Genomic DNA, 14,207 nt, shown 5'->3' with positions numbered 1-14,207 from the left:
CTTGGTTTAAATAGGTATCATGGCTGAAGAAGATAATTTACCAATGTGGATAAAGCCCATTCCTTAGGCTGTACTTATTAATTAAATCATGATACCATCAATTTCACTCACCAATTCTAAAACCAAAACAAAAGCAAAACAAAACAACCTTATTTGCTTTAATCTACACTATCTACGATCACGACCAGTTATGCAGGGACACACGCTCAGCATGCTAGCAGGAAAATTCTCTACAATTCCCCTGCGACTCTCATTCAGATTCCCATTTATGTCTCGTTTTAAGTGTTATTAATTTTTACCTAAACTCTCCCTTTTTTTAAATATAAAATTTACAGAAAATTTGGAAGAACAACAGTATAATATATATTTTTTGTTTTATTTTTAAATTTTTTGGCTGTGCCTAGGGGCTTGCAGGATCTTAGTTCCCTGACCAGGGATTGAACCCGCGCCCTTGGCAGTGAAAACATGGACTCTTAACTACTGGACCATCAGGGAATTCCTGGAAGAACAGTATAATGTTAACATTTTGCCCTATTTGTTCTGTTTTTTTAAAAAATATTTGTTTGTTTTAATATTTATTTATTTGGCTGTGTCAGATCTTAGTTGCAGCACGCGGGATCTTTAGTTGTGGGATGTGGGATCTAGTTCCCCGACCAGCGATGGAACTCAGGCCCCCTGCATAGGGAGTGTGGAGTCTTATCCACTGGACCACCAGGGAAGTCCCTGCTCTCTGTTTCTACACATACATACACTCTTTTTTTCTTTTGCTGAACCATTTGTGGGTAAACTGTAGACATAATTTACTTTTTTTTTTTTTAAACAAAGAGAAAGTAAACATGAGGTTTATAAACTCCAATAAGTAACAGTACCTAGCTAGAATTTGGTAATATTGTTTTGATTCATCATATTTATTTTTTGGTTACACTCTGCTTATAACAAATGAGGTTTTCTATTTACTTAACAAGAAAAGATACCTTTAAGAATTTGCTGCAAACCTAACCAATTAAAAATGTTAATTAAATAATACATGGCAAAAATCATGAAGGTGATACTCAAATGACTAAAGGCTGGGAAACACTGGTAATTAAGAACTCAGGCTCCAAAATGTAAGATAGCTTTGGTTTCAGTCTCTGTTCTGAAACAAGCTGTACGACACTGAACAGGGCACTGAATCTCTCTGACTGCAGTTTCCTTATCTATAAAATGGGAATAAAAATATTACTTATAGAGTTGTTATGAGGACTGAATATATAATACACACAATGAATATAGCACAGGTAAACAACAAATGGTGGTCATTATTATTACTGTTTATTACCATTATTCAAGAAAGAAAGTTTTAGACAGAAATGGGGGTTGTGAGCCAATGAAAGCATGGAAACATAGACAAATATTAAAAACAGAACATGAAATAGTGCCATGCCACTGGAAAGATCATTCCTGATATTAACAATATAAGAAATAAAAATTTCTTGCCACTTCTTGCTCACTGTGTGCCAGGTACAATTCCAAGTGCTTTATATAATTCCTTTTTCAATTCTTTCTGTAACTGTACAGGCAAGTTATTATTAAATCCCCGTTTTACAGGTAAGTGGCAAAGCTGGGCTTTGAACTTAGGTCTGTATGACACCCATGTTTTTTTTCTTTAATCCCCCCACCCCCCAACCCCACCACCTTCTGTGGTTGTTCCTCTTCAGTCTCCTCTGTTTGCAACTCACTCCCTTAGATTTAAACACTGAAATTCTGAAGGCTCTATCCTGGAGTATTTTCTCCATCTATAGGGTTCTTGGATGTTCTAGTTCACCCCTATGGCATCAATTACCTTCTGTGTGTGGATGATTCCCAAATCTATAATTTTCAACCCAGAGTGAAAAATCTTGAGTGCCAGGTCAACTGATTAATTGTCTCTGGACAGCCCCACTTGAATATTTCATGGGTCCTTGAAAGTCAACAATTATGTTCCAGCAAACAATCTCTTCTGGTGTTTCTTTTATTAATAAATGACCAGTCAGTGGCTCATGCAGAAAACGGGGAATCAGTGTGATACCACCTTCTCCTTTATTTTCAACATCCAATCCTTCATCAAGTTCTCTTCATTTTATTTCCTAAGAAGTTCTCAAAAACATCCATCTCTGCACCCGCCTGCTACCACCCTAAGTTAAGCCAACATCTCGCCTGCTCTCACTACGTCAGCCTCTTAATGATTCTCCTTACATCCACTTTCGCTCTCCCCTCTCCTTCCAATCATTCTCCAATCAGCAGTCAGAATGATCTTTTTGAAACACAATTCTGATTGCGTCATTCCACGCTTTATACCAGTCAATGGCTCCCTGATGCTCTCAAGAGAGAATTCAATGTATAAACAGTCAAGTACAGACCTACTGAAGACACAGGTTCAAATCGTGGCTGCCTATGCTCTGTGAACATCCTCACAACACTTCCGTTTCCTCATCAGAAAAATGGAGATACCATCTCTTTAAAAAATTGTTATGGGGATTAGATGAGACAATTCAATACAAAGCAGTATCTAAGCCTTGCAAACGACAATACTGCTCCTTTCATGAGAACAGTAGAGTTCTTCTAACAATGTGATTTCATGGCCTCAGGTCCCTAAGCTTTCCAAGATGTCATTCTATAATTCTTCTAAGTCAGTAGTCAAATATAGAGGTCACCAGATTTTTCTTAAATGATTTCTTTTTTTTTTCACTCTTACAAACATATATTCATTTTATTTTGAAGGAAGCCACCTAAGATGCAGACTACACTTATTTCTAAATATAACATTAAGCTCCTCGTATGTAGCTCTTAGAACATACACAATTAACAGCAAACGATAACTCTGTAAACACTGGCTAAAGAGGCAAGTACCTGCATAGCGATAGGTCCCTGGGACATCTGAGAGCTGTAATTCATTCCTATCATGCCTTGCATATTAGGCTGCATGACGGAGACCATAGGAAATCCTTGTTGCTGCATCGGCATCAGACCTGCTGAAAAACATAAAGATATCACTAAGGTCAATGTGTTTTACAGTTTATTTTCTTAAAACCATAAGCACCTAAAGGACTTGCTACTTGGGAGGTGGCACAGTATAGAGGAAAAGGCACAGGCTCTGGAGTGAGACAGACTTGAGTATGAATTCCAATTCCATCATTTACTTAGCTATGTGATCTTGGGCAAGTTACAAAACTTCATCTGTAAAATGAAGATAATAATACCTATTCCACAGAATTTTTGTGCATACTTAAAAAATACACAATATGGCTTAACTGGCCTTCAAGATGGCCCCCAGCAATCTCTGCCTCTTGGCATTCATATCCTTGTCCTTCCCTCCCATACTGAATAAGGCGGACCGGAATAACCAATAGGATATTGTGGAAATGACGGTGTGTAACTTCCAAGGCTGGTTCTTCTTCCTTTCCCTTTCCCTTTCTTTTTTCTTTTCTTTCTCACTCCCTTCCTCCCTCTCTTTATTATATTTATTTATTTCTTTGGCTGCGCAGCGCCAGGTCTCAGTTGCGGCATGCGGGTGCGGGATCTTCGTTGCGGCGTGTGGGCTCTTAAGTTATGGCATGTGGGATCTAGTTCCCCGACCAGGGATTGAACCCAGGCCCCCTGCATTGGGAGCGCAGAGTCTTAACCACTGGACCACCAGCGAAGTCCCCCAAGGTTCCTAATAACCACTGCAGCTTCCTTCTTGCTCTCCTGGATCACCTGTTGGGGAAAGCCACTGCCACATCATGAGAATACTCAAGCAGTCCTAGGGGGAATGGAGAATCCATGTGGCAAGGAACTGAAATCTCTTGCCAAAAGGCAGCACGAATTTGCCATCTATGTGAGTGAGCCATCTGGGAAACAGATCTACCAAACCCATCAAACTTTCCAGTGACTACAGTCCTAGTTGACATCTTCAAGGCAATCTCTTGGCCTTAAGCCAAAATCACCCAGTGAGGCCACTCCCAGATACCTAACCCACACAAAGTGTAGAACAGTAAAATGTTTATTTTTTTTAAGTTTTGGGGTAATTTTTTATACTGCAGCAGATTACTAGTAGTTAAGAGTTAATACTAATTAATACTAATACTAATTAAGTTACTTTTAATACAAAAGTAGTTAAGAGCATGAACTCTGGAAGCCAACTAAAAATGTCACTTGCTAGGTTTGGAACCTTAAGCAACTTGCTTAACTTCTTTCTGTGTCTCGGTTTCACATCTGTGAAACTGTTTAATACCTAATATGCTCAAAGAAATGATATTCCTCTTCTCTTTCCTTACATGAATAATTAATATAACACCACAAAACAGCTATCAGCATGCAAAGTATATAATGCAATGGCAGGAAAACCATCATAAAAGTATGTTTTATAGTATAGTACCTCCCAAAGTTTTCCAATGAAGTATTCCCAAGAGTACAGGAGAATAAAGATTACATCCCTTCAGGGATTTAATAAATACAAAATGCCTACCACATTTTAGGCACAGTTCTAGATACCTGGTATGCAACAGTGAATAAAACAAAATCCCTACATAGCCTGAACACAAATTTCATCCTAATTTTGCACTGTACAACATATTACATCCATGTTGGTTCTAGTATAAGGAACTTTGTAAAATCAAATTTTGATTTTAAAAAAATTAAAGGTCTGCTAAAGTATACCATATTGATCTCGTGGATTCTGTGTACCTTCAAGGTTATTCATACAGAGTTTAATTTCAGAAGCATGGACACCACATTTGTAGGTAACATTTATTAGTGGCAAACTATTCATTTATATTAATCATTTTTTCAAATATTTGAGGGCCTACTCCGTGTCAGGCACCATTCTAGGGACACAACATTGAACAAAGCCAGGTCTTTGCTCTCATGGAACTTACACTGTAATTGGGGGAGATAATAAAAAAAAGAAAAAAATAAGTGGATATCAGGTGGGGATGGGGGAAAGGGAGAGCCAGGGAAAGGAGTGGTTGCTGTTTCACAGTCAGAAAAGGTTTCCCCAAAGGGTGGCATTGAAGCAAGGACTTGAAGGGAGGGAGCCATGCAGATATTTGGTTAGAGTATTCTAGGCAAAGGAACACCAAATGCGAAGGCCTTGAGGTGTCATGGAGAATTAGAATGCACAGACTGGGAACTTCCTTGGTGGCGCAGTGGTTAAGAATCTGCCTGCCAATGCAGGGGACACGGGTTCGAGCCCTGGTCTGGGAAGATCCCACATGCCGCGGAGCAACTAGGCCTGTGAGCCACAACTACTGAGCCTGCGCTCTAGAGCCTGCGAGCCACAGCTACTGAGCCTGCGTGCCACAACTACTGAAGCCCACGTGCCTAGAGCCTGTGCTCCATAACAAGAGAAGCCACGGCAATGAGAAGCCCACATGCCGCAAGGAAGAGGAGCCCCTGCTCGCCGCAACCAGAGAAAGCCCACGTGCAATAACAAAGACCCAACACAGTCATAATAAATAAATAAATAAATAAATTTACCAAAAAAAAAAAAAAGAACGCACAGACTGAATATAGCATAGTAAGATGTTTTCCCTCTTATGCCTTTGGACCTACAGTTTTATTTATTTTCATAAGTGTATTTAAGTCGAACAGGTAACTCAAGGATTTGGTACAACATTCAACGGCACAGAAGTATACACAGTGAAAAACAAGTCTTGATTCTCTCCTGTCTCCTATTCACCTACTCAATGATCTTGTAGCTACTCTTTTTGTCTGTTCCTTGTATATGCTTTCAGAAATAACCCATGCACAATTTAATGCCTTCAAAAGATCAAAAAGTCCACTCTAACATACTTTGTAAAAAAATCTTGAAAACAATTCCAAATTCCAGAAGAAAAAAAATCAGGCAACCTTCTGGGCTCTCTTCTTGTCCTGTTCCTTTGCTCCATATGTAGATTTTTACTTGAAAGTTTATAAAAATGCAAAATGACGAGCCACAATAATGAACACACAACTCTCTAATGCCCTCCTAAAGAACAAAAGATCTCAAACCATTTGATCTAAATCTGGGACACATCTAATTACAGATAGCTTAAATAATGCATAAATGTGAGCACAATGAAAAGAATACAACTGACCCTTGGAAAAATTTACCTGAAACTCAACCTCCATCACTGATTATAAATGGAGACACTGACCACCTGCTACTGAGCTGCTCTTTATCATTCATCTCTACTGGTGACCCAGGAGTCTCTGTTTCTCTAGCAAGCCTACCATAACCAGTTAACACTGGCTTTGTGAGAAGGGCCAGTTTTCAGAGCAGCCTGGCCTGTGGAGAGGAGGGGGGCACACTGGAGTGGGAGAAGTGAGCAGAAAGAAGGGCAGACATATTCTTTCATCAGTTTTGTGTTCCAGTGACACAGAAGCATGAGTCAAGATTATATCCCTTCACTACTGCTTCCTTGAAGACAAAGCTAGAATCAGTATTGGTGGGCCCTTGTCTGAAACCAAGAGAGAAGGGATATACCTAGTGGAGAAACTGCTAGGAATAAAACTGAAACTTAAAATAGTTTAAACGGAATCAGAATATGTGATCTCTTATGTACATGATTAAAATAAGACCAAATTCATATAGAGAAAACCTAAGTATAAAATAACTAAAGGGGTTCATTTATTCATTCAACAAGCATCTATAAAGACCCTATTATTTTCTATCAGCATGCTGGGTGCTGGAGATACTGACGAGCATAAGGCAGACATAGCCCCTGCCCCATGGAGCTAACAATCTAGAAGACAGACAGGAGAAAGATGGCATTCAGAGAACTACAACTCATTTCATCTTTGTCACCTGTTTCTTTAATACTTTTGTCTTGAGAGTCTCCTTCATCTCTGAGGTTAAATAATAACCTGTCAATATAATGCTTAAATAAGTTTGGAGAAATGAGGAACGATCCTTCTTATTTGCCAAATTAAACCAAATTCGCCAAATTTTTGAGAAATTTTAAGAGTAAGCTGTCACAGAGGTTCGAGACTATAAGAAAATTTTACTCTATTTGGCAGCAATAGGACTTTTTTACCCACTTAATCCCCAAGTTCAGAAACATAATAGTGAAAAATGAAAGTTGAAAACTTAAGCTTTCACATACCTTGAGGGGGTCTTATTCCACCTGCAACTGGAAACATGAAGCTGAAAACAGAACAAAAATATATCAGGATCTTCCTATGTGCAAAGATTTCAGATAAAACATGTAACATTTCACATAAATAAAAAAATTATAGCCTGGGCCCTGGCATCTGTTCCATAGTACAATATTGAATTATCCACCATCAATACAGATTGACCATCCACACGACACATGACAGTCAGCATGTTAGTGTAGGGTGAAAATTTTTGAGCCAGAAGACAGAAGACCTTGAAACTGGTCCTGGTTCTGTCACTGTGTGACTCCCCTGGATTCCAATCTCCCCATCCATAAAATGAGAGGGCTGGATTAGACTCAATTCACTGAACATTTATTGGGTGTCTACTACATGAAAGGCCTGAATGAGCTCAGTCTCGCTGAAGACACAGATGCAGGCAAATAACTCTAACATAGGACAGAATGTGCTAAGGGCTGTGAGAGGGCCAGAATACTAACAGAAATGAGAAGAAAAAGATTAATTTTATGGGTTATATCTTGGGAAGTTTTTTGGAGGTATCTCTTGAGCTAAATCTTAAAGAGAGGCACACCATATAGCTTGAGCAAAATCTCAGAGGCCGAAGCTGTAGTGTGTTCAGAGAAATGATTTAAGGTTGAATATAAGACATAGGACTGGAAAAGGAAGCAAAATGTAGAGGGCCTTTAAAATGTTTGATTTTATTTTGAGTATCGTATAAAGTCAGAGATTTTTTTAAAACTGTGGTAAAATATACACAATATAAAATTTTACCATTTTAACCATTTTTAAGTGTACAGTTCAGTGGCATTACAATGTTGTACAACCATCACCATGATCCATTTCCAGAACATTTTCATCATCACAAACAGAAACTCTGTACCCATTAAAAAATAACTTCCCATTACTTTCCCCTCCCCCACAAACCCCTGGTAACCACTATTCTACTTTCTGGCTTGATGAACTTGTCTATTCTAGCTACCTTATATTAAGTGGAATCATACAATACTTGTCCTTTTGTATCTGGCTTATTTCACTTAGCATAACGTTTTCAAGGTTCATCATGTTGTAGCACACGTGAGAATTTCATTCCTTTTTATGGCTGAATAATACTCCATTGTATGTATGTACCATATTTTGCTTATCCATTCATCTGTTGATGGACAGCTGGGTTGGGTGTTGTGAATAATACTGCTATGAACACTGGTGTACAAGTATTTGTTTACGTCCCTCTTTCAATTCTTCTGGGTCTCCACCTAGGAGTGGAATTGCTGGGTCACAGAGTACTTCTATGTTTACTTTTTGAAAAACTGCCAAACTATTTTCAACAGCAGCTACACCATTTTACATTCCCACTAGCAATGCACCAGGGTTCTAATTTCTCCACATCCTCACCAACACTTGTTATTTTCTGAATTTTTGTTTGTTTATAATGATAGTTATCCTAATGGGTATGAGGGGGTATCTCATTGTGATTTAGATCTACATTTCCCTGATGTCATACATTTTTCTCTAATGAAATGATCAGAAATGTGCTGTAGGGCTTCCCTGGTGGCGGAGTAGTTAAGAATCTGCCTGCCAATGTAGGGGACATGGGTTCGAGCCCTGGTCCAGGAAGATCCCACATGCTGCAGAGCAACTAAGCCCGTGCACCACAACTACTGAGCCTGCGCTCTAGAGCCCGCAAGCCACAACTACTGAGCCCATGTGCCACAACTACTGAAGCCCACGCGCCTAGAGCCCGAGCTCTGCAACTAGAGAAGCCACCGCAGTGAGAAGCCCATGCACCGCAACGAAGAGTAGCCCCCGCTCGCCGCAACTAGAGAAAGCCTGAGCAGCAATGAAGACACAACACAGCCAAATAAATAAGTAAATAAATAAAAGAAATACACTTACTAAAAACAATCTAGATTTATAAAAAAAAAAAAAGAAATGTGCTGTAGGTTTCTCTGGTAATGGGGTATGACAGAGAAGACTTGAAGTAACAAGAATTAGCTAAGAAACTACTACAATAATCTTAGTAAGAAATGAAAAGGGTCATAACCAGAGTAGTGGGAATAGAAAAGAAGAGGTGAATGAAATCTATTTAAAAGGAAGAATCAACAGGACTTAGCAACGACCAGGATGGAGAACAGCACTGAAAAAGCAGAAAGGGCTGAAGATGCTGCCGAGATTTTGGGCCTGAGCAACTGTAAGGATGGTGACACTGTTTACCTGCTGACAGGAACCCAGTGTGAGCAGGTCTGGGGAGAAAGGTGTTAGGAGGGTGTCCATGAGGAGCAATCTAATAGGCAACCAGAAAAGTAACTCCAGCTCAAGGGAAGGGTCTGCATCAATCTACCTAGGCTCTTTTAAATAAAGGTAAAAAAAAGAAAAAAATTAAAGTCTGGTTGTGGATGAAAGAGCCAAAGGGATGTATACATAGTGAGAAGACAACAAAGGAAAACCTTGGAGAATTCTTAGTGAAAACTGAGTATGGAATGGTCACTGAGAACCAAAGAAGTTGCTTATAACTGAGAGTTATAACTGAGGAAGGACTGCATTTAAGGAAAAAGTGTCTAACGCTGTCGAGAAGCTGAGAAGAATGAGGATTACTAAATAAAGATCGCTGTTTTCGAAAATGGTGATCTTTCAGTGAACAGTTTCAACAGAGGAAGAGAAAGGGACCTTCATAGACAAAGATTTAGGATACAAAAGATATACTTAGTGATAGCTAAAACAAGGTTTTTGAGAGGATGGCATTAACGTAGCAAAAGGAAGAGGGACTTCTTTCTCTGAGACCGGAGGGAAAGGAAATGGGACAGATTAAGGAAGAAAAAATCTGAGTGGGAAAAGCCCTTAATCTGGGAGTCAAGGATCTGAAGTGGGTTTCTGGATAGTCTTTAAAGATATAGTGAGATCAGGAACGGTATGCCAAATTTATGTGTCCTTGCATTTTTCTATTGCACAACACTCCCCCTTCCCAGGAAAAGGGCTAAAAATCAAACTTTAGAGTCTTTTAGCTCTAAAATATTTTAATCAACAAGATTTTTCTGTAAGGTGGTTCACAAATTTCTAGTTGGACATCTACCTGATTACAGCCTTGTAGAGGATCTGAACCATTCGCAAATTCTGCTGACAAGCGAGCCCGCACCAAAGAGAGGTCTGAACAGTGAACAGCTTTTCCGAACTGCACACAAGACGTATTAGGTAAGTAATGTGTAAACTGGATAGTGTTTAAACTGCAAGTTGAAATTTAGTAGGACTCAATTTTTTAAAAAGTTACTCATACACTAAGACTTAAGTAGTCAACCTATTGAGACTTTCCAAATCAGTCTTAAAGATTACAATCACCAATAGGGCTTAGTGGCTAAGTAAAAACTGGACACTCGAGTGACATTTTCTTCTCTCCAGCTCCGCCACAAAGTAACCGTGAAGCTCTATGCAATCCCTTTCACCACCCTGTCCTGTTTGCCCTTTGTCAAACGAGGACACAGAACCACAAGTTTGCCAAGGTCCTAGCTAAGACAACCAAATAATGTACAGATGTGTAAAGGCTACTTTGAAAACATAAACAAAAACTAAATTAAGAACATTACTGACAAACATGACTTACTCCAGTAATTATACAACCCAAACTACCTACTGACCTATGTACCATTCATAGCACTCTCTGAAATGTTTAGACTACTAACAGCAACATGCTTAAAGACTGGTTAGACAAACAGCTAAGTAAGATTGATAAGACAGCAAAAGTTTGGCAAAAAAATGGGCAACAAGATGACAAACAATTTGAAGCAGAACTGTGAGCCCTGCTTGTCAAACGCCTATCTCATTCATCCTCCCCTTTCAGTTACCTCTGCTACTAACCCAGATCAGCCTTCACTTCTGAGGCCTGGACTCAGCAACACTTCCTAATGGATCTCCCCACCTGCAGACTCTGTGGCTTCTAACGCAGCTCACGTAGCACAGGTGAGGCGCATCTAGCTAAGGGGCCATTTGATAAAGCTACTCCTGGGATTAAAACAATGAAATGATTCCCCCTTAAATTGAATTTTTTTAGTTTATATTCAAGGCCCTCTCCAGTCTGAACACAACTTTTTCAGTTTTATCTCACAAAACTCTTTTCTCCCACTCAGGGCCACAGTCCATCTGGCCTACTTGCTGTCCCCTAACGTTCACTGGGCCTTCCCATCTCCATGACAATCTCTTGACCCCTTCCTCTTCCTTGAAATGAGGCCCAATTGAAATACCTCTTCTTTGCCTACAACGTTGCTTGAATCTACAAATATTTACAGAATGTTTTCTATGTGTAGAATGTGCTAGAAGCAGTGGAAGATAAAAAGATGACGAGGCCCTTAAGGAGCTTATAAAAGCAGGAAATAGACAAGCTCACAAATGATACTATCCCAGAAGGACACAGTCTAATCAAGATCTTTCAACTGTTTTTTTCCTGCCATACTTTAAAAAAGAAAAAAAGTTATACTTCTCATCTCTTGCGTAAATTTTGCCCTTTATACAACTCTACTATTTATTCTAAAGTAGCCCATTCAGGATACCAATCAAAAGTAGGCTAACATTAATAAAGTTGGAAAATGCCTGTGCTTTTTGCTTAGCCTCTTAGGAAGGACACAGACAAGTACCCAAGAAATACAGTAAATTATAGTTCACGGATTTCCTCCATTAAAAGCTGAGAAAGGTTGCCTGGTTCTTTTTCTTTTCCCTAAAATATACTTAGGGTACCAACCATAACGTTAGCTTCCTTATAAAAAAACAACCTCAGCCCTCACCACCGCTCTCTAAAAACCATATTCTTTCTTTATTAAGCATACAGCTTCTCAGCCTCAGAAAATCTCCAATATAATATTTACCACACATTTTACAAGATAAGGCTGATTTGCTCTCCCACATATCCTCTAGAGCTTAAGAATGTAACGTTACTACCACCAAATTTTAAATAGGAAAGAAATTTTAAAGTCAATCATTCTAATTTCTATTACAATTCAGGCCATATTTAGGAAAAAAATTGTGTTCATGGACCAATGATGTTAAACTATTACAAACTAAGGGGAATGATCCACTCAACTTTCTACACCCAAACTCCTCTCCACCTGAAAAAAACAAAAAAAACCCAAACCAAAACAACAGCAAACCCCCCCAAAACCCGTGCCTAGAATGCCAAATTCTTTTAAGTTTATATTTCCCCAGAACTTGGTGCCATGATTCATCATAAGCTTGATCAAATTAATGCCACTCAAGAACATTTTAGAAACTGTTGTCACATTCGGAAAAGAGAGATTGTTACATATTTGTCTTCTCTAGCCAGAAACTGACTTATATCAAGTATTCATGAAAAACTCTAATGAAACAGTGGAAATCAGAAAACAAAAGAGAAAGAAAACAGTTTTAAATCTAGAGAGAAAGATGTGAAAAAGAGAAAGTGAAAAATGCGGCTGCACACAGGCGAACAGTGACTGCTCTTCTCCTCGCGTATATACAAGCACCTGCAGGACGTGAGGATTTTAAAGGCTTCACACTGTGGCGTTCATGACTCCAAAATAAAACACTGCATTAAAAAAAAAAACCTAACACTTTGTTTTCCAAAAATAATTTAGGATGCTGAAGATAAAAAGCTAAATTATCTCCAAATGTGTATGAACCTCGGGTTGGCTAGCAAAACAAAGTCAGACTAGGTCATTACAGAAGTGGGATGAAAACTTCCCAGAATCAAATATTTCCTCAAATGATGAACTTGTCAGGCTGCAAATGTTCATCTCTTTTATTGTTCTAGATATGAGAGCCACTGGCGATTAGTAGCTGGAATTGACAGAGAGCAAATTTGTTTAAGGGCTAAGTAAAAGTCTGGAAGCTTTGTTTTGATAACTGCCTACGTGCTGTTTAACAGTGAATTGTTTTTTAGTAAGAAAACAGGTGTTAAAACTACCTCTACAAGAGCTCTATATACTAATTCAAAGGTCTTCAGATTTTCCTGCTGTTTCTAGTGTTTTAAGGAAAAAATAAAAAGGACACTGAAAAAAGGAATGCACGCATGCACATGCGCGCGCGCGCACACACACACACACACACACACACACACACACCCCTTGGAAACACTTGTGCAGCTCTGTGAACAGATTTTTCAGAGCCTCTCCCTGGTCAAGCCCTGGGAAAAGGAAGTCTCCGGTCGCTTCAGATCCAGTCGGGCTAGAAGCGAGGCGTCGGGGTTCCTCCTTTATCCACCCAGCCGGGTGGCAGCCGCACCGATGGGACACTCACCTCCTCCCCCTCTCCTCCCCGCTCAGCCTCAGCAGCCAGTGCCCTCGAGCCTGCAGGACAAGAGTCGAGCGCCCGGGCTCCATCCACCCCTTCGGCCTAGGTTCCCGGAGGACGACCCTCCTCCCGCAGCGCAGTTCCGAGGGAAAAGGGGTCGGCGCGGGCGAAAACCGCCATAACGGCCGACCACACGTCGCCGGTGCCGGGTCTGCTCTGCGTCTGCGAGGCGCGTCCCGGCCCAGGTCTTCACACCCACCTGCCTCCGCCGGCAGCCCCCGCGCCAGGTCCCGCGGCCCCGCCGCCGCCAGCTCCCGTTCCCGGCCGCAGCGCCATCTTGCTCCGGGCCCGCCGCCGCCGCCACCTTCCCAGCAGCTGTCAGCTCCCGACAGCCACTTCCGGGGCAAACGCAGGACCCCACCTCGCCGCGGCCTGGGCGACGGGGCGGGGCCGCGCGCCCACGTGACCCTTCGCGTCCGGGGGAGGAGCTGCGCCCCCTCGTCACGTGACCCGGCCACAGCTGAGGGCCCGCCGGGTGCAATTCTAGTTCAGGTGCTGGTGGGGTGGTCTGGGCCCGGCTCCAGGGGAATTGATTCATTCTCAGGCAAGGCTCTGTGGAGAACCCAGCTGGCCGCCGAGCGGCAAGGCGTCATCGTTCCTCCGTTTGAAAAACCATCGTCTTGCTTAGTGAAAAGAGTAGAGTCCTGTTTTTTAACCTGGATGGTGGGTACACGGGTATTCTTTTATTGTTACTCTTTACACAAAGAATAGATGGATCTTGAATGCCCCTTTGATAGCTTCACAGCGCCGATTAGTGATGAGCTCTACTTTTTCCCAGGAACTCGGCAGCTTCCTTTTGGTACCCA

The 14,207-nt window shown here is 40.8% G+C and overlaps 1 protein-coding gene across 18 annotated transcripts in view; it reads right to left on the bottom strand.

Moving 5' to 3' along the window:
• Positions 1–13,711, bottom strand: part of SYNRG (synergin gamma) — a 98,136-nt gene extending 84,425 nt beyond the window's left edge. For 15 of the 18 annotated variants that reach the window (XR_009006277.1, XM_007190229.3, XM_057535753.1 and 12 more), the window contains exons 1-3: positions 13,601–13,711; positions 7,083–7,123; positions 2,869–2,990 (exon numbers count right to left, since the gene is read on the bottom strand). Coding sequence is in view for 17 of the 18 variants with exons in the window: in XM_007190229.3 (XP_007190291.2) it covers positions 2,869–2,990; positions 7,083–7,123; positions 13,601–13,677 (240 nt within the window). In the remaining variant the exon portion in view is untranslated. The remainder of the gene's footprint in view (positions 1–2,868; positions 2,991–7,082; positions 7,124–13,600) is intronic. The other 3 variants (XM_057535750.1, XM_057535739.1, XM_057535742.1) reach the window with 1 other exon arrangement.
• Between the last annotated feature and the right edge of the window lie 496 nt (positions 13,712–14,207).

The sequence above is a fragment of the Balaenoptera acutorostrata genome, chromosome 20, assembly GCF_949987535.1.
Source record: "Balaenoptera acutorostrata chromosome 20, mBalAcu1.1, whole genome shotgun sequence".
NCBI lineage: Eukaryota > Metazoa > Chordata > Mammalia > Artiodactyla > Balaenopteridae > Balaenoptera > Balaenoptera acutorostrata.
The sequence above is the reverse complement of the archived record's forward strand: the minus strand, read 5'-3'. Positions and strand labels throughout refer to the sequence as shown.